Consider the following 21,605-nt stretch of genomic DNA (forward strand, 5'->3'; position numbering starts at 1 on the left):
AATCCAAATGTCACCTCTCCAGGGACACTCTCTACAAAGTGGAACTTGCCCAGCCTGCCCCTCCATCAGCATAACACTTTTCACATGCCACAATTACTTTTATTTTCTATCTCCCCCAGTACAATATAACCTCATGGTGGCACAGACTCTATCTGTCCATACTGCAATCCCACCACCTAGGCACATTGTAAGTACTCAACACTCAACTCATATATATTGAATAAATGAGGATAGAAAAGACAGGATAGGGCAGCCCTGGTGGCTCAGCAGTTTAGCGCCGCCTTCAGCCTGGGGTGTCCCGGAGACCCAGGATCGAGTCCCACGTCAGGCTCCCTACATGGAGCCTGCTTCTCCCTCTGCCTCTCTCTCTCTCTCTCTCTCTCTCTCTCTCTCTCTCTGTGTCTGTCGTGAATAAATAAATAAAAAATCTTAAAAAAAAAAAAGACATGATATATTTCAAGTACCAACAAGGCTTATCAGATCAGGTATCATATTACCAGGTATTATATAATTACCATTTCTGAAGTCAGTTAAATCGAATTTCATTTACATTTTAAGGCCCTTTGTATAACAAAAAGATGGGTTTTTTTTTGGGGGGGGGTATTTTTGGATATTTTTTTATTGGAGTTCAATTTGCCTGCATATAGCATAATATCAGTGCTCATCCAGTCAAGTGCCCCCGTCAGTGCCCATCACCTAGTCACCCCAACCCCCCGCCCACCTCCTTTTCCACTAACCCTTGTTTACCAGAGTTAGGTGTCTCTCATGTTTTGTCATCCTCACTGATATTTTCACTCATTTCCTCTCCTTTCCCCTTTATTCTCTTTCACTATTTTTTATATTCCCCAAATGAATGAGACCATATAATGTTTGTCCTTCTCCGATTGATTTACTTCACTCAGCATAATACCCTCCAGTTCCATCTACGTCAAAGCAAATGGTGGGTATTTGTCGTTTCTAATTGCAGAGTAATATTCCATTGTATACATAGACCACATCTTCTTTATCCATTCATCTTTCGATAGACACCGAGGCTCCTTCCACAGTTTGGCTATTGTGGACATTGCTGCTAGAAACATTGGGGTGCAGGTGTCCTGGCATTTCACTGAATGTTTCATCTGTATCTTTGGGGTAAATCCCCTGCAGTGCAATTGCTGGGTCATAGGGCAGATCTATTTTTAACTCTTTGAGGAAGCTCCACACAGTTTTCCAGAGTGGCTGTACCAGTTCACATCCCTACCAACAGTGCAACAGGGTTCCCCTTCCTCCACATCCTCTCCAACATTTGTTATTTCCTGTCTTGTTAATGTTCACTATTCTCACTGGTGTGAGGTGGTTATCTCATTGTGGTTTTGATTTGTATTTCCCTGATGGCAAGTGATGTGGAGCATTTTCTCATGTGCTTGTTGGCCATGTCTATGTCTTCCTCTGTGAAATTTCTGTTCATGTCTTTTGCCCATTTTATGATTGGACTGCTGTTGAGTTTAATAAGTTCTTTATAGATCTTGGATACTAGCCTTTTATCTGATACATCATTTGCAAATATCTTCTCCCATTCTGTAGGTTGTCTTTTATTTTTGTTGACTGTTTCTTTGCTGTCCAGAAGCTTTTGATCTTGAAGAAGTCCCAATAACTCATTTTTGCTTTTGTTTCCTTTGTCTTCATGAACGTCCCTTGCAAGAAGTTGCTGTGGCCAAGTTCAAAAAGGGTGTTGCCTGTGTTCTCCTCTAGGATTTTGATGGAATCTTGTCTCACATTTAGATCTTTCATCCATTCTGAGTTTATCTTTGCGTACAGTGTAAGAGAATGGTCTAGTTTCATTCTTCTGCATGTGGCTGTCCAATTTCCCCAGGAACATTTATTGAAAAGACTGTCTTTCTTCCAGTGGATAGTCTTTCCTGCTTTGTCGAATATTAGTTGACCATAAAGTTGAGGGTCCACTTCTGGGTTCTCTATTCTGTTCCACTGATCTATGTGTCTGTTTTTGTGCCAGTACCACACTGTCTTGATGACCACAGCTTTGTAGTACAACCTGAAATCTGGCATTGTGATGTCCCCAGCTATGGTTTTCTTTTTTAATATTGCCCTGGCTATTTGGGGTCTTTTCTGATTCCACACAAATCTTAAGATGATTTGTTCTAACTCTCTGATTTTTTTTTTCATGGTATTTTGATAGAGATTGCATTAAATGTGTCAATTGCCCTGGGTAACATTGACATTTTCACAATATTAATTCTTCCAATCCATGAGCATGGAATGTTTTCTATCTCCTTGTGTCTTCCTCAATTTCTTTCAGAAGTGTTCTGTAGTTTTTAGGGTATAGATCCTTTAAGTCTTTGGTTAGGTTTATTCCTAGGTATCTTATGCTTTTGGGTGCAATTGTCAATGGGATTGACTCCTTAATTTCTCTTTCTTCAGTCTCATTGTTAGTGTATAGAAATGCCGCTGACTTCTGGGCATTGATTTTGTATCCTGCCACACTGCCAAATTGCTGTATGAGTTCTAGCAACCTTGGGGTGGAGACTTTTGGGTTTTTGATGTACAGTATCATGTCATCTGCGAAGAGGGAGAGTTTGACTTCTTCTTTGCCTTTTATTTGAATTTGAATGCCTTTTATTTATTTTTGTTGCCTGATTGCTTAGGCTAGGACTTCTAGTACTGTGTTGAATAGCAGTGGTGAGAGTGGATATCCCTATCATGTTTCTGATCTTAGGGGAAAGACTCCCAGTGTTTCCCCATTGAGAATGATATTTGCTGTGGGCTTTTCGTAGATGGCTTTTAAGATGCTGAAGAATGTTCCCTCTATCCCTACACTCTGAAGAGTTTTGATCAGGAATGGATGCTGTATTTTGTCAAATGCTTTCTCTGCATCTATTGAGAGGATCATATGGTTCTTGTTTTTTCTCTTGTTGATATGATCTATCACATTGATTGCTTTACGAGTGTTGAACCAGCCTTGCATCCCGGGGATAAATCCCACTTGGTGTTGGTGAATAATCTTCTTTAATGTAGTGTTGGATCCTATTGGCTAGTATCTTGTTGAGAATTTTTGCATCCATGTTTATCAAGGGATATTGGTCTATGATTCTCCTTTTTGGTGGGGTCTTTGTCTGGTTTTGGTGGCCTCAAAGTGATGCTGGCCTCATAGAACGAGTTTGGAGTATTCCACTTCTTTCTATCTTTCCAAACAGTAGAATAGGTATGGTTTCTTCTTTAAACGTTTGATAGAGTTCCCCTGGGAAGCCATCTGGCCCTGGGCTTTTGTGTCTTGGGAGGTTTTTAATGACTGCTTCAATTTCCTCCCTGGTTATAGGTCTGTTCAGGTTTTCTATTTCTTCCTGTTCCAGTTTTGGTAGTTTGTGGTTTTCCAGAAATGCATCCGTTTCTTGTAGATTGCCTAATTTATTGGCATATAGCTGCTAATAGGTTTTTTAAATCGTTTGAATTTCCTTGGTATTAGTGGTGATCTCTCCTTTTTCACTCGTGATTTCATTAATTTGAGTCTTTTTTATTTTTAATAAGGCTGGCTAATCGTTTATCTATCTTTATTAATTCCTTCAAAGAACCAACTCTTGGTTTTGTTGATCTGTTCCACAGTTATTCTGGTCTCTATTTCATTGAGTTCTGCTCGAATCTTTATTAACTTGCTTCTTCTGCTGGATGTAGGTTTTATTTGCTGTTCTTTCTCCAGCTCCTTTAGGTACAAGGTTAGCTTTTGTATTTGAGTTCTTTCCAGTTTTTGAATGGATGCTTGTATTGCGATGTATTTCCCCTCAGGACTGCTTTTGCTGTATCCCAAAGATTTGGAACAGTTGTATTTTCATTCTCATTAGTTTCCATGAATCTTTTTAATTCTTCTCTAATTTCCTGGTTGACCCTTTCATCTTTTAGCAGAATGGTCTTTAACCTCCACATGTTTGAATTTCTTCCAAATTTCTTCTTGTGATTTATTTCTAGTTTCAAAGCATTATGGTCTGAAAATATGCAGGGACAATCCCAATATTTTGGGGATACCTACTTTCTCAAAAGAATCTGGCATGCTTTTTCTTTCCAGCTCCCCTGCTTTTGAACTTGTCACCCATGGTTTTGTCAATCATAGAACTAAAAAGTAATCTCCCTTAGGCCAGTAATAAGGACAATTATAATGCTAACTAGGACATACTAAGTCATCCCCAAGGGCCAGGCTCTAAGCACAAGTACTTTGCATGTATTAACACACATCTGGAGGAATATACTATTATCCATCCCTTTCATAGATGGGGAAACTGAGGCACGGGGTGGTTTCACCAGTTCTTTACTACAGAGAGGCTGGAACCTGGCTTCAGTGTACACAGTTTCATCAAAGAGAAAGAACATAAAGTCACTAAAAATGAAAAGGTTAAAAGATATGAGACAACTCAAAACAGAGTAAGGACATATTCTTATTTAAAAGAATTTATTCCAGTAGGACACAAACAAGACAGTGAGCTTCCTGACAACTCAGCAAACTGGGCTAGAGTCCATGTATATCGATGCTGCTTTGATTCCATAATTTCAATGTTATTTTTTAAAGCACACATTAGACAACATATTAACAACTCTCCTAAAATCAAGTATCAGAATCAATTTCAGTTACATATGAGTCATAAACTTTAAATCAAGAATCAAAAGTGCCATTTTAGGAATCTAAATTAATCTTTTTTATAATGATGGGCTTTTAAAGGAAATCCAAGTTTTTTTTTTCCTGTAGGAAATCTTTACCAAAACCTGCTTTGTCAGTCAAACCAAACATTCACTGAGTCCATGTGCCAAAACAGATTGGTGACAATCTCTAATCTTGCATGTGCATGATTTGAGTATACGCACACAAGTTAGAGTTAGTATTAGCTTCATTTGAAGCGTTATTGCTAGGGAAACATTCATCTTCGGCCTTGTTCGTGCCACTAACATATTCACAAGGCAGGTTTGTTCAAGTGTCTGTATTTACAAAATGTTTCCTGCCAAAGCTATTTGGGAACATGGGGCAGGAAAAATTTTTGTAGTTCTAACTCCAAACTCATTGGTTTTGGGCAACCTTAATCTAAACATATTTCTATATTCTCCTTATAGTCTCAGAAACATATAATAATAATGAAAACTTTTACGTACATGTAAAGTGACACAGTTATTATAATGAGCTAATATATGATCTTACCTGATGAGATCGTCTTTGTCTTGGAAGATCTGGGTTTTCCGATTGATGGTGTACCTAGGAAACTCCATTCGGCCAAGATTGACCAAAAGCACAGTCGAAAGCTGTCCCTGACCACCACAGGCGGCTTCCTCATCTTCCAGTGAGTCCGTCAGGGAAAAAAGCAGCAAGACCCGGGAAAAAATAGCTCGAGGACCTTTACAGACTCTCAGTGACTGTCCCGCCAAGGCTTTAGCTCTGAAAAATGTACAGTATAGATAAATAACTTTGTTTTTTTAAAAAGCATTTGGAGGTTAGATTTTACAAATTATTCTCAGAAAAAATAAAGGTAAGTGGCAATCATTATTCTAACCCTGAAGCAAATCTACCACTTCCAGCTCTGTGAACTTGGAGCTTAACTTAACCTCTTTGAGGCTCAGAGCCTACCCAGGGACATGGTGAAGATTAAATGAGATTCTATCTCCAAATCGTTTGACATAAGGTTTGGCTCAATAAAAAAGCAACATAGGTTTATACTGGTCATGAATGTGTAAAATACAAGAAAAGTCATACAAGTAGCCGTTTTCACTTCTTGACAAGTGACATTCAGATTAAATAATATTTATTTAAAATGTCATTATTTGGGTACCCGGCTGGCTCAGTAGGTAAAGCATGCATCTCTTGATCTTGGAGTTGTGAGTTTGAGCCCCATGTTGGGCATAGAGACTACTTAGTAAAAATTTTTTGAAAATAAAATTAAATAAATAAAATAATAAAATAAATAAAATAAAATAAAATAAAAAAATAAAATAATAAAATAAAATAAAATAAAATAAAATAAAATAAAATAAAATAAAATAAAATGCCATCATCAAAGGCTGTTGGTTAGCATGATTTTGTGTACCAAAAAGTGGTCCCAAGATCTGGTGCTATTCTGTGATATGCAAAGTTGTCCAAAAGCATCTCTGCTCTAGGGTTACCTCAGAGTAAATTGAATTTGATTCTGGATGCCTTCGAGGTAGGCCTGGAGGTCTGAATTAAATTCAGGGCCACGTGGGCCCTCTGGCTCTTACAACTTGGATACCATCTAGAACAGTGTTTCTCAAACTTAGCACTATTGACATGTGGGCAGGATAATTCTTTGCTGGGGAGAAGGGTGATGTCCTGTACATTATAGGATACTCAGCAGCATCACTGGCCTCTACCCAGTAAATGCCAGTAGTGCTCACTTCCCTCTTCATCAAGACAATCAAAATGCCTCCAGACGTTACCAGATAGATATTCCCTAGAGGGCAAAGTCACTTGCAGTTGAGAACCACTGGCCTAATGGAAGACCTTACTTTCCTATCCATCCCAGAATTATTAACCCAAAAGCAGTGCTACATCCTAAGGGTGTTATAGAAATTAGTGCACCATCAGATACATGAGGGGACACAGGTGAGATTCCTATCACACCACTATTTAATTAAGAGTCACTCATCTAACAGAGACTGATACGAAGTGCCCACACTTTGTCCATCTCCATTCAGCATCCCAGGGATGCCCCAGTTGGCCAATTCTCTGAGTTCAGAAGGAACCATTAAACATGGTAAAATGAGCAATGATTATCTACTGGGATTAAGAAAGTATAAATAATGCGCCTTTTCTGTTTCTTCATGATAACAGCAAAGTACAATAACAAGGCACTGCCTTTATTTGGGGCTGTCAGAGACTCAGGTTCCATTGCTGAGTTCTACAACAAAATGAAGAAAGAAAGTACAATCTTAAAGGACAGTGATTTTAGTACAACTAAAATAGCCTTGAGAATCTTATGTTCCTACAAGTCCAAAGTCAGGGATTAAAAAAAAAAAAAAAGTTAACCTTATTTCTTTTATTTCTGTTCATATCCTTAGTGCTTATACTGAGAGCACTGCTAATTTCAATGTTCACTTACTTATAAAATGTTACATATGGTTACATAAAATACTTAATACAATTAAAGAAATTGCATTTCTATATACCTATATACCTATATACCAATAATGAAGCAAAAAAAAGATAAATTTTAAAAAATCTCATTTACAAATGTACCAAAAATAATAAGATATCTAGGAATAAACCTAACCAAAGAGGTAAAAGTCCTGTACACTGCAAACTATAAAATGCTCATGAAAGAAACTGAAGAGGACACAAAGAAATGGAAAGACATTCCATGCTCATAGATCAAAGAACAAATATTATTAAAATGTCTATACTACCCAAAGCAATCTACACATTTAATGCAATCCCTGTCAAAATACCAACAGCATTTTTCACAGAACTAGAACAAAGAAGCCTAAAATTTATATGGAATCACAGAAGACCCCAAATAGCCAAAGTAATCTTCAAAAAGAAAAACAAAGATGGAGGATCATGATTCCAGACTTCAAGTTATATTACAAAGCTGTAGTAATCCATAATCTCTATACCCAACATGGGCCTTAAACTCATAACCCCGAAATCAAGAGTCCCATGCTCTAACAACTGAAGCCTGCCAGGCACCCACAAAGCTACAGTCATCAAAGATGTATGGTTCTAGCACAAATAAAGACACACAGATCAATACAACAGAACATAAAATCCAGAAATGAACCAACAATTATACAATTAATCTTCAACAAAGCAGGAAAGAACATCCAGTCGGAAAGACAGTCTCTACAACAAATGGTGTTGAGAAAACTGGCAGCCAGCCACATACAGAAGAATGAACTGAACCACTTCCTTGCAGCATACACAAAAATAAGTTAAAAATGGATTAAAGACCTAAATGTGATTCAGGAAACCATAAAAATTCTAGAGGAGAAAACAGGCAGCAACTTCTTTGACATCAGTTGAAGCAGGTTCTTACTAGATATGTCCCCTGAAGCAAGGGAAACAAAAACAAAAATAAACTACTGGGACTATATCAAAATAAAAAGCTTCTGCACAGTGAAGGAAATAATTGACAAAACTAAAAGAAAACTTACAGAATGGGAGAAGATATTTGCAAATAACATCCAAGAAAGGGTTAGTATCCAAAATACACAAAGAACTTACATAATTCAACACACCCAAAAAACCTCACAAATAATCCAATTAAAAAATGGGCAGAAGACATGAACAGACATTTCTCCAAAGAAGGCATACAGATCAGGACACGTGGGTGGCTCAGCAGTTGAGCGCCTGCCTTTGGTCCACAGCATGATCCTGGAATTCCGGGATCGAGTCCCACCCACATCAGGCTCCCTGCATGGAGCCTGCTTCTCCCTCTGCCATGTCTCTGCCTCTCTCTCTGTGTCTCCCATGAATAAATAAGTAAAATCTTAAATTAAAAAAAAAAAAAAAGACAGATGGCCAACAGACATATGAAAAGATACTCATCATCATTCACCATCAGGAATATGCAAATCAAAACCACAATGAGATATCACCCCCCACCTGTCAGAATGGCTAAAATCAACATCACAAGAAAAACAGATGCTGGTGAGGATCTGGAAAAAAGGAACCTGCCTGCACTGTTGGTGGGAATGCACAATGGTGCAGTTACTTATTCTAGAAAACAGTATGGAGCTCCCTCAGAAAATTAAAAATAGAACTAACCCATGATCCAGCAATTTTACTACTAGGTATTTACCCAAAGAATACAAAAATACTGATTTGAAGGGACACATGTACTCTGGTATATTAGCAGCATCATTTAAAATAGCCAATTTATGGAAGCAGTCCAAGTATCCATTAACTGATGAATGGATTAAGATGTGGTATATACATACAATGGAATATTATTTAACCATAAAAAAGAATGAAATCTTGCCATTTGCAACGACATGGATGGATCCAGAGACTATTATGCTAAGTGAAATAAGTCAGAGAAAGACAAATTCTGTATGATTTCACTCACATGTGGAATTTAAGAAACAAAACAAGCAAAGGGGAAAAAATTAGAGGGAGGGAGAGAGAAAGAGAAATCAAGAAACAGACTTTTAATTATAGAGAACAAACTGATGGTTACCAGAGGGGAGGGGAGTGTGGGGATGGGTGAAATAGATGATAGGGATTAAGGAGTGCACTTGTCATGATAAGCACTGGGTATTGAATGGAAGTGTTGAATCGCTATATTGTACAACCTGAAACTAGTATAATACTGTATGTTAACTGACTAGAATTAAAATAAAAACAAAAAAAATTTAGGGATGCCTGGGTAGCTCCGCAGTTAGCCATCTGCCTTCGACTCAGGGTGTGATCCCGGTTCAGGGATCAAGTCCCACATTGTTATCCTTGCAGGGAGCCTGCTTCTTCCTCTGCCTATGTCTCTGCCTCTCTCTCTGTGTCTCTCATGAATAAATAAATAAAATTTTAAAAAAATTTAAACAAGAAAGAACTTAGGTGGGCCCAGATGGCTCAGTCAGTTAAGCATCTGCCTTTGGCTCAGGTCATGATCCCAGGGTCCTGGGATCCAGCCCCTCATCAAGCTCCCTGTTCAGTGGGTAGCCTGCTTCTCCTTCTCCCTCTGCCTGCTGCTCCCTCTGCTTGTGCTTTCTCTCTTGCTCTCTGTCAAATAAATAAAAATCCTTAAAATTAAAAAAAAAAGAAAAAGAAAATAAAGAGAAAGGACTTAGGGGAAGTGGGTCCCCTAAAATAAAGAGAAAGGACTTAGGGGACTGCCTGGGTGGCTCAAGTCAGTTGAGTATTTGACTCCAAGTCATGGTCCCCAGGTTGTGAGATCAAGCCCCACATCAGGCTCTGTACTCAGTGGGGAGTATGCTTGAGATTCTTTCCCTCTGACTCTCCACAACCCGCCCCCCAGCTCGTGCATGCTCTTGCTTGCTCGAACACTCTCTCTCTCAAATTAATCATCTTTAAAAAAAGAATGTCTAAATGTCTAAGAAGACATTTAATGTCTAAATGTCTTAGAAGACATTTAATATACTACGAAGATTCTATAATCCTAAAAGTCAATTAACTATAAATACATAATTAAAATATTTTTTAAAAACCTATAGTATTAAACTTTTTGAAGAGTTAGTAGTGACAGTTTTCTTAATAATGCATGTCTTGTTTGTAGCTATGTTTTTTTAAAAGATTAATATTTGTAGTATCTCCCAACAAAGATTGGCTCTTGACACATAACAGCTGAAAGTTACTTGTGCACATGCACATATATGCCCATGTGTGTATTCAGAAAGACACACTATATATTACACAAAATAAACATTGACATTGTTTTAAAGTGTTTTCAAAAGCATCACTTACTTTATCCTCAACAACTCCAAATTAAAGTTAATATAGCTGCATTCTAGAGATAATGTGAGGAAAAAAAATAAATTCTGAAGGTTTTTACATCTTTCCCCAAATTGAAACATTTCAAGGTCTTCACAAAAGCAAAAGAAACAAACCATAGCTCTTGGTCAATTTTATGTTCTAAACCCAAGAAAAACTACATATTAAGACTGATAGATTATACTTCAATAAAGAGTTGACTAAAATAAATATTCGACCAAATATATTACTGTAAGTCCTGTAGGAAAGGAGTTAAAATTGCATTTTTCTTGAATAAGAATATACTAGAATTTACCACATGCCTACTGCTTCCTGATTTTTCTTGGTCCTAGAAATTCCTTGGTCTTAGTAGTATTACTTATTAAAAATAAACCAAGAAAGAATCCAAGCTATTGTGATAAGGCTCTTCTGTCTTATCAATCTAACTACAAATAAGATAAGAAATTATAATTTGAAACAATGTACCATCTGTTATCATAAGTTAATATGTGCTATCAACATTTTAATGTTTTTACTGAAACAATATCCAACAAAACCTTTTTAAAATCACTGCACCGATTCCAGGCTGATTCTTGCCCCAAGTGCAGACTGAAGGCTGTTTGGCCAATTTGAGGAAGTTGTCCACCAGCTGCTGTTTCTGTCCATTGGGATTCACCAAGTGGAAGGCCTTTGCCAGGGTTTTCAGTTCAGGAGCAGAAAGCAGTTCAAGTACTTCAGAGAGCTCTTGCAACTCAGACTCTGAAATGGATTAAAAAAAAAAAAAAAGGTAAACATAGTTTTAAAGATTTTTATTATTTTCTAGCTCTATTGACTTTGAGAAGAATGAAGCTTACTTAAATGCAAATATAATGAACAAGACAAATTTTAACTGAATCTGTAATATCATCAAGGAAGACTTACAATCCAAAGCATACCCAGGTGGATGAATAGCTGAGCAAACCATGTGAGAAACTTAGGTGGGTTAGACATTTTAAATGGAGTTGGTGACCTTGAACTCTTGACCTTAGGTCTCTATTGAACTCAAGGAATGAGCAACAAATCCATCCCCCCAGTTGATAAAGGGGGAAATTTTTGATGTAAGAACTCTGACACAACAGTTTTTTTCAGTCTGCCCTGGATGGCTCTAGCAGGCCACAGTCCAACTGCCTTAAGGTTCTTTACCATGGGAACTTCAAACAAACCAATCAAAAAGCAAGCTTTGGTCTTGCTCGTTTCTGGGAACAGTTTTATTTCATTATACTAATAGCTGATTAGTAGCTGACAATTATGAGGAACTTAGATAGGTACAATAACACTGTTTGAAGTAACATTATGATTTGGGGACAGCAGCTCCCTGAGAATCAACTCTGCATTTGGGAAGTGTCTCTAAAAATCCAAATCCCAGGGGAACAACCATCCAGTCGCCAGTCTCCACTACAGTTTGAGGCAGCTACTTTATGGATAAGACCATTTTGAATTATTCATGCAGAAGCCATTTCTTTTTTGGAATGGGACGGGGTGAGGAGTGAGTTGCTGGACCTCGGATTATGGTTTGCTAGGTTTAGAGGCAGCCAGTGATTGAACTAGTGAGTAGATGGATAAGAGCATAATTAAAGACTTGTTTTTATGGTAGATTTTCTGTAAAAATCTTAAATGTTTCTTTTTAGGCTAGCCAGATCTATGTACCTATGTACAGATGACCACTCTGTTTTCTTCACTGACTATGCTGTGACATTAAAATGGGTTTAAGAAGACAAAACTCTGCCTTTCACTCTATGAAAAGTTACTCGCCCATAAGACGTTAAGCTCTGGGTTTTTTCCTACTCTGGAAATGCACAGCTCTGCTCTGGATTCCTCTCTGCAAGGCAGAAAGCTACTGGTTATGTATGGCACATTGCAGGGCTTTCCTCATACATTTCTGGCAGATTTGCCCAAATCTTCAGATGGGCTGGGTTGTACATACAGCATCCCCTCTCCCAAATATGGGATCTGAAATACACTGATAGTGATGCTAGATATATTAATTTTTAAAACTGTATAGTAAATGTCTTTAGTCCTAGGTTTGTGGTGTGTTCATTTGTGTTAATGTACAGGAAAGAGACATGGACTTGATGGTTATGGGGAGTGTATCTTGATATGTGTACAGGGGTGAATACTGCTAAATTATTAACAGCTTTTCATTTAGGGGTGAGTCATGTGACAAGTGGCCTAATCAGAAAAATGAAGGAGCAAAGATACAAGCTTTACCAAGTGATGAAGTAAACAAGATTTTGTATCTGTTTTTTATCAGGTGTTGTAAAATTTGTGCATGGCTTTTTTCGTTGTGGCTTAGTAATAATTGGTAGAGAAGAAAAGAGGAGGAAAACCCCTCAGCTTTGCTAACCAGTCTTTTCAAAGGTACATAGTTGAGGTGTAAAATCTGATTGGCTTAATGTGTTGAAAAGATCCTATCCTTTATAATATTCACCCCATCCTGTAATCCTCTGTGTAAAGGAATGACATTGTTGTATTCTAGTAATTCACTGTGATTTATAACAAACCAGTGATGTCATTCTATTGTGCACTTTGGTCAAACCATTTCCGTGACTTTAATAAACAGAGTAAACTTGCTGACTGCAAAAAAAAATGCAAGTACAATGAAATTCTACTGCAGAAATTGTAATTAGTAGGGACGCCTGGGTGGCTCTGTCAGTGCAGCTGTCCGACTTTTGATTTCAGCTCTGCTCATGATCTCAAGAGTTATGAGATCAAGCCCCACATCAGGCCCTGCACTAGGCACAGAGCCTGCTTAAGATTCTCTTTATTCTCTCCCTCTACCCCATCCCTCTCTTATTAAAAAAAAAAAAAAAAAAAAAGGAACTGTAATTAGTTTGTCAAACCAATTATTACAGAATATGGAAAATAGGTATCTCATAAAAGTTATAAAATACAATTTCTCACTAAAAAGTAAAGTCTGAATAACATAAAGACACATATGGGGCAGCCCTGATGGCTCAGTGGTTTAGCGCTGCCTTCAGCCCGGGGTGTGATCCTGGAGGCCCAGGATCGAGTCCCACGTCAGGCTCTCTGCATGGAGCTTCCTTCTCCCTCTGCCAGTGTCTCTGCCTCTCTCTCTCTCTCTGTGTGTCTCATGAATAAATAAATAAAAATCTTAAAAAAAAAAAAGACACATATGGGTAACTATTATGGCTTAGACACCCTCATTAAAAACTCACTGGTATATTTGCTGATTACAAGGCCTCCAACTGGACCTCTCCCAAACAGATCAGAGTAAACTGACCATCAGCTCTGCTCTCCCTGTACAGGCCTCTGGCTGGAAACCCTTTTATGTGTTCAATTACTGAACAAACATACACATGTATGCTATCACGAGACCCAGACACCAGTCTAGACCTGAGATTCAGCTGAATCAGACCTGGCTGGTGTCTGCCTTCAAGGCACTTACAGCTTAGGGCAATGCCTTTTTCCTCCATTCAGTAAAGACTTACTAGGTGCACACTGCATGCCAAGTAATGTTCTATGGCCCTGGGCACACTACAATGAACAAACCAAGTCCTGGCCACAAGCAGCTCACCTCTTTCTTTGCATGACAAGCAAGTAAGTAGGTATGTCAGGTGCTGAGAACTATGATAAATAAAAACAAAACTGGCTGAGGCAAAGCAAACGTAGCAGGAGGGCTGGTTCCATGTAGGGTGGTCAGACTGACCTCTGAAGAGGTGATGCAGAGCTGGGTGAATTGAGGGAGCTATGGCAGCAAGTACAAGGCTCTGAAAGCAGTGCACTCAGCTTGCTGCAGAACCCCAAGGAGAGCTCTGTGGCCACAGCAGAGTGAGCAGGACCGTGTCCCATGGGGTCATGCAGATCGAGGGCAGGACTTGGACTTGATTGAGCACAATAGTGAGCCACTGGGGTTGTGGTTAAAGGTCATTTAAAGGTAAGTCAAGGCTCACCTGCAGCAATCACCTGGCATGCATGTCAAACTTGTGAATTTATGAATCTGCACCAAACCGTCCAAGTCAGGTGAGGACAGAAGCTCCCCAGTGGCCCTTATGGACTGATGTGTTGGAAGCAGTGCTCCAAGCAGGGCCTGCATCCTGCTGCCTAATCCCTCTCATTCAAGCTTCTTAACTGAGCCCCTCTGCCTTTTCCCCCAGTCCCAGCACATCACCTAACCTCACTTTACTAAGTGCTCTTCACTACAAACTTCCACACAGAAACCACCTGGCTTTGGTCTGATTTGCCTATTTCAAGACTGACAAGTCAAGACTGTCAGCAACGGGGCAGCCTGCGTGGTTTAGCGCCACCTTTGGCCCAGGGTGTGATCCTGGAGACCCCGGATGGAGTCCCATATTGGGCTCCCTGCATGGAGCCTGCTTCTCCCTCTGCCTCTCTCGGTCTCCTGTCTCTCTCTGTGTCTCGAATGAATGAATGAATGAATGAATGAATGAATAAACAAAATTAAAAAAAAAAAAAAGGCTGTCAGCAACTACCTAAGACTCACATTCTCCCTCCACCAATGTTTCCAGTACAATATCACTTTCAGTCCAGGTAGGTAGGTGCTTAATGGATGCTAGAGACAAGACCACCAAAACTACAGTCTCATAGGTTTAAATCAACGAACTTGAGGCAATCAACTTACATACTACAAGAGCTGTATGTGTGTACATGAGGGGGTGGATGAAGCTTTTAGAGGCAATATTAGCTTCAAGTAAACCAGCTTCATTCTATCACAAAGATGAGGCAGCTGAATGAGTCAGATTCTTGCTAGAAGGTGAGAGCTGAGAAGGGGTGAGTTTCTTCACTGACTCAGTGAGGGAGACTTTTGAGGACCTTCAGGGACCCAGGGGAGACTTTATTGTCCTCAACATGAGACAGTCAAGAAAACAACAAATAGTCTTCACCCAGGCTAAGAATGGCTTTAACATGAATAATTTGTTGTCCTAAGGTTAAAAATTCAATTTTTAAAAATTAGTATTTGCCAGGCACCAACAGCACCATCATTCTGCAGAAACTGAGTTCTTCATGCCCTATTTTCAGATTACATTTCCTTTGACTAATCATACCTGTCTGCAGAAAGCCTGCTTGCTGCAATTCTCCAATCACAGGTGTTAAATCAGGGGCAATCTCTTCATATTCCAATTTACTCATTTTAATCCAGCTGAATTTACGTTGAAAAAGTCTTACATATAACTTCTGACCACTAGCTGCAATAAAGTTATGAAAAATATTATCTCCCTTCTCAAAACAATATACTTTTCAAAACAGAGTTGAGTAAAATATATTCTATTAGAAATACACTTATGGTGGGGCACCTGGGTGGCTGTCGGTTAGTTCAGACTCTTGGTTTTGGCTTGGGTCATGATCTCATGGATCATGAGACAAGCCCTGAATCGGGCTCTGTGCTCAGCAGGGAGTCTGCCTGAGATTCTCTCCCTTCGCCCCACCCCCTACTCACACACATGCGCACACTCTCTGAAATAAATAAAATATAATGAATCTCAAAAAAAAAAAAAAAGAAATACACCTATGCTTACTCAAGCCCTGGACCAGCTCTGCCTCTTGTGCATTATCCAAGTCAATGAACCTTACCAAGACTCCATTTTCTGTTAAAAAAAAAAAGGGGGGGGGGGGTCCTGGGGAAATAACACCATCTTCCCAATGCTGGTGAAAAGATTAAACAAGATGATGTATTTGATGATGGGCAGATCAACCACTAAAAATTTCCAAAATTGGTAATGGTTATTGGCCATTTCAAAACTTCTAAGAACCAGGTTTCTCATTTTTCTAGCCACCAATACTTTCACTCAGAGAAGCCCTACCCAGAATTCCAGTTTTTTTGTTCTCTGCTTTCAGCTTAATATGCATGACTCTATTATTGGCTGAAAATAATCTGAAAAGATTTTCAAAATATGTGTAGGTTTGGTAAAGCAACCATCCCTAACTCAGTGATCTTGGCAAAGTTATTTGATTAACCTGGTCACAAATTTCCTGTTATCTGGATTATCTTTAAATTTCTGCCAATTCAGGAACCCTGAATGGGTGGCTCAGCGGTTTAGCGCCTGCCTTCGGCTCAGGGCACGATCCTGGAGTCCTGGGATCGAGTCGCACATTGGGCCCCCTGCACGAGGCCTGCTTCTCCCTCTGCCTCTCTCTCTGTCTCTCATGAATAAACAAATAAAATCTTTAAAATAAATAGATTTCTGCCAATTCTAAAATGGTATAATTACACTTCTTAAATCTTCAACTTTTTTTCATTTTTTTCTTTAAAGAGGGAAACTCAATTAGCAACACTTATTTTCACATAGAGACACTGCAAATGACTATTGGTGGGGAGCCATACACAAGAATCTACCAAAACTTGCACTAGGGAAACTATTCATACTTCTCAATTATACAGAGGCACACAGACTACTCAAATGCTCGCATGAATGCAACCAGCACCCAACCAAAGATCTGTGACTTCTGTGGATAGAAGAGTAATGGGGTGTCATTTATGTCCATGTTCTGGTGAGGATAGCACAAGTAGAGATGGAGGCTGTGTGGATAATTTGTGCAACTATGCGCAGAGAAGTATCACTAACATGTTAAAAGTAATACAACGGGATGCCTGGGTGGCTTATTTGGTCAAATGTCTGCCTTTGGCTTAGGTTATGAACTCAGAGTCCTGGGATCCAGCCCCCCATTGGGCTCCTTGCTTAGTGAGGAGTCGGCTTCTCCCTCTCCCTCTGCTCCTCCCCCTGCTCATGCTATCAAATAAATAAATAAAATCTCTAAAAAAAAAAAAAAAAGTAATACAACGAAGACTGTAATTTCATTGTGGGAATTTAAAACAAAGACCCTTCTCCTGAACATTACTAGTAATATTTAAGATTTTTTTTTAATCCAACTGAAGAGTCAGACAAGATTACTAATAATGAGAGGTGAGCATAGCCCTGAAGTAAGCTTTCCGCAGCTCAGAAGGGACTTCGTTCCGAAAAGCTACCATGGCCCCTTGGATTAGCAGTGCAACAACCAGGGTGGCTTCTGTTCCAAATCAGCACTAAGGGCTTACAGCCACCACTGGCTGCCAAGGAACTGAGGCACAGACCAGTATTTTTAAATGCACCAATTTAGCCTAAAAGTTTCCAATTCCCCCACACCCTACCCTTAAAAAGCGAAGTCTAGAAACCTAAAACATTGTTGGGAGGGAAAAATATGCCTTAATATGCCTTGGTTTGTTCTTTCCTATATTCTACTTCACTTTCATTTTTGAGAAAATGGTATGTGAAAACAACAAAGCAACAACCTAAGTTAAGCTTGATTGCATGCTCAGAATGCAAAGTACACTTTCTTAAATCCCTATTTTTTTTTAACCTGGAAAAGGCTATTTTACAACCATCAAATACACATATAAAGGAAAAACAGGTGCTTCAATTATAACCAAAGTAGAGCTTGTAAGGATGATAGTGCAGAAGCAAACATCCCTAGACACAAAATCCTGTCTCTTTGTCATGCATATTCTTCTCAAACCTTGATAGTAGCTGGCTGCTTCCCCTGAGTATTCCCAGAGGACTCAGAACCACACTGACTCCTTGTGGTCATTAGATTACTAGCCAAATCAGGAAAGCAAATGGAGGAACATAAGGTTAAGATACCTGATAATTGATAAAATTTAGTTACAATTTCCTTCTCATGTTCATCGAAGAGCATCCTATCCTCTTCATTCTCAAATACAGCTTTCAGCACCACCAGGAAACTCCGAAGGTAGTAAGGATGATTTGGTGGTACTGTTCTTGTTTCATCAGGAACATCATAGCTTGACCCCTGCTCTGAAGTAATTCTGCAAGTGATTTCATTCTTTAGGTCACTATCACCTTCCAGAGGAAGGACATGGATGTTACAGCCTTTAGAAACATCATGTGCAGAACTAGGAGATTTTGTCTCCCAGTTTAACAACTGGGTTTTAGCTTCTGAAGCAACAGTCATTTTTTCTTCTTCACAACTACCTGCCTCACATTTTTCAACATCTTTATCATCTACTCCTGTGATACTCTCCCACTTTGCAAGACTTTCCTCTGAAGTAGACTCCACTGGATTCCCAAGAGTTAAATCTGGTGAAAATAACACAGAAGCATTATCTGAGAAGGCAGGGGTGAGGGATGATCGCCCACATTCCTGGGTAGCCTTTTGGCTTTCAGTTTCCAGTATTTTAGTGCCTTCTACACTATGTTCAGAAATTCTCTGCTCCTCAAGAGAGTCACAGGTAAATACGTTTTCCTTTTGAGAACTATTCTCCAAAATTTGATCCTTGTCCTCAATCTCTGAACAGTTGTCAACCAGGTTCCTACCCACTGTGGATAAGGAACTCTGTGGACTCTTATTGGCAAATTCCTCATTATTCTTACATATTGATTTTTTAGCTTCTGCGTATCTTCTGGACAATTTTGATGACAGGCTTCCCAGAGTAATGACTTTCACATTATGATGTCTCTGCTTATCTTGATTTTTGCACATCAATTTATCATTATTTTTAAAGTAAGGGCTGGTCTGCTGTCTTTTGACCATTTTTATGGAATTACTTTGGTCAGGGATTAAACCCGTCTTTGACGGTGACAACTTTCCCGGTGTTACATCTTCTAAGACAACATTGGTTAAATTTACTGTGGACACATCTGAATTCATTAAGCCAACATGCCTCAGATCAACTGGAGTAATGTCATCACTGTTAACACCAACACACTTTTCATCAAGATGCTGGTTTAAGTCATACCTTGGCACCATTTTACTACAAACAGGGCAGGCAAGTTTAGCGGGTGGTGCATTGTTAAAAAAAGAAATAATGGAGTTATACTCATTTTTTTTAGTTTTACTGATTGATAAACTTCTACGAGGTCTTTTCTTTGCAGGAGATTTCTCTTCTGACATAATGAGTATTAGAAAAACTGGGTGTTTCCAGTAATAAAACCCGGGATATTACTGGGTAAAGACAGCAGTGGTTCACTTTTACTTCCCTGGCTTGAAATAATAACAAGTGGGCTTCTATTTGACTTCATGTTTTCATGTAGTCAGCTTCTTCTCCCTACAACATAAAACACATGTGGATTAAAAATACTGTTCTGAGTTCGACAATAGAGCCGGGGGCTCCCCGGGCACCACCTCCTCCTCCACACAACAATGTGCAACCACCGTCTCCGTGAGGTCAGGAAAGTCCTGGCCTTGGGACCGACCAGGGCTCTGCTCCGGGTTCACACGCAATATCTCGCGGTGACCCTCGGCCATCAAACCACCGCGTGAGGCTCCGCAGGGATCATTCCTGAGGCTTTTTATGATCTCAAACTATCCATTTGTAAAAAGCGAAAGCCTGACGGTTCCAGATTCCTTTTTTAAACCCCTGCATCAGTGACTTTTTCCGGGAGGAAGAAAGCCCATCTGCACGACCCCGGGTCAGCTCGGTCTCACAGGCTCGCACAGCACCTCCCCCCTCCCTCCAAGTCGCGGGCATCTGTCACCACGCCCCGGGCCCCCAGGGCAGGCGCGGCCACCGCACCTCCGAGGCTCCGGGGCGCGCGGCCGGGCCTCCCCGCCGGGGCCGCGGGCGCGCACCTGGGCTCCGCCACCACGCCCGCCCGCCCTCGGTCCTCCGCCCTCCGCCCTCCGCCCTCCGCCCGGCCGCCTCTAGTCGCCAGCGCTCCCCCATGCGGCCCGCACCCCGGACCCCGCGCCCCGCGCCCCCGGACCCCGGCCGGCCGCCCCAGGCTTCCCACCCAGCTCCGCGCGGCCAGACATGCCCAGCCTATCTCCGCGTCTCGGCTCGCCACAGGCGCGGCAAGCGGAGGCCCGAGTAATCGATCCCCTCCCTTCACAGCGCAGGCTGCCCCCCACCCCTCCTCCCGAGGGGCCGAAGCCGAGCCGGGGGCTCCCCGGGCACCTCCTCCTCCACACCTGGCGACCCTGTCCGTGCACCCGGACCGAACCCCTGTCCCGAGCCGGTAGGAAGGTTGCTTGTGGGGGCGCACCCAGTGTCGGGCGGCCCCCTGGGCGAAGCTGCCCCCGCGGGCCCCGCGGACCCGCGCCCGGAGTCGGCTCGGGGGCTCAGCCGCGTGCTGCGCTCCCCCGAAGAGCCGCCGCCCGCCGCCTCGCCGCAGGAGGCCGGAGGGAGGAGCTCCAGAGCAGAGGCCCAATAAAGTGTAAAGTAGTTGGGCCGTGGGGAGTCGGGAGTACCCACTACTTCGGCCCTTTATATGGTTTCATTGTGAAGCGATACGGTTTCGTGTCCCAGAACGGCTGCTTAACAACGGAAAACTGTCACTGAGGCAGAGTGTACCAGTTACCAGCCCCTGAGCACCGACAGCAGCTGGTTCTAGCCTCCCCACGAATGACCCAGAGTGTCCGCTCCCTGAGTGCAGGGCCCCGGGTACCCTTCACCAGTGCTCGCAGCAGGGCCAGCGTGTCCTTACTCCACACACAGCGTCGAAAGAATGCATGGATAGATGAACGAGCCGAAGGGGAAAGGGACGTGAATAGGGAATTCGGCCTCAAATACGTGTCAAGTGCCTGCCTTCCTGTCAGGTGAGGAGGTTCTTGATGCTCAAAATATGGCAGTGAACAGAATGAGGAATGGAGGAGGAGGAAAATCCCTGCCTTCATGGAAAATGCATTCTAGTGGAGGAAGACGGAAGGGAAAAAAAAGCAAAAAATAATAAATTATGTAGAGAATTAAAAGATGAATACTTCGAAGAGAAAGCCAGGAACATCAGGGTGAGGGTAGGGAGGACGACTACAGTATGAAAGAGTGGTAAGGAAGGGTTTCACTGAAAAAGATGACCTATGAGCAGACTTGAAGGAGGTAAGGCAGTGGGTACTTGAGAAAAGGGGATTGTAAGCAGATGAAACAGCAACAGGGAGTGTCCCTTGAGCTAGAAGCTTGCCTAGCAGGTCTAGAAATACCAAGAAGGCCAAGACAACTCACTGGAGCAGGAGGGAAGTGAGAGAGGTAGGTAGCAGAGGGCAGGTCATGTAGGGGGCCAAACATTTTCTGTAAAGGGCCAGGTACTAAATGTTCTAGTCTTTTCTGGCCATTGGGTCTCTGGTCACACTGTTGTTGTAGTGTGAAAGCAGCCATAGACCATACGTAACATGAGTGTGGCTGGGTTCCAATAAAACTTTATTTACAGATAGCTGACTAGATTGGGCCTCTGGCTTTGGTCTGCTGACATTTGAT

General features: G+C 41.0%; 1 protein-coding gene across 7 annotated transcripts in view; it reads right to left on the reverse strand.

Annotated features, from left to right (window-relative positions):
- The window catches only part of FAN1 (FANCD2 and FANCI associated nuclease 1), a 39,590-nt gene extending 19,078 nt beyond the window's left edge, over positions 1-20,512 (reverse strand). For 2 of the 7 annotated variants that reach the window (XR_012016403.1, XM_072795948.1), the window contains exons 1-4: positions 18,040-19,922; positions 15,469-15,609; positions 10,963-11,164; positions 5,174-5,407 (exon numbers count right to left, since the gene is read on the reverse strand). Coding sequence is in view for 6 of the 7 variants with exons in the window: in XM_072795948.1 (XP_072652049.1) it covers positions 5,174-5,407; positions 10,963-11,164; positions 15,469-15,609; positions 18,040-19,309 (1,847 nt within the window). In the remaining variant the exon portion in view is untranslated. The other 5 variants (XM_072795967.1, XM_072795978.1, XM_072795957.1 and 2 more) reach the window with 5 other exon arrangements.
- Positions 20,513-21,605: the final 1,093 nt, after the last annotated feature.

This window comes from Canis lupus, chromosome 2, assembly GCF_048164855.1.
Source record: "Canis lupus baileyi chromosome 2, mCanLup2.hap1, whole genome shotgun sequence".
Lineage (NCBI taxonomy): Eukaryota > Metazoa > Chordata > Mammalia > Carnivora > Canidae > Canis > Canis lupus.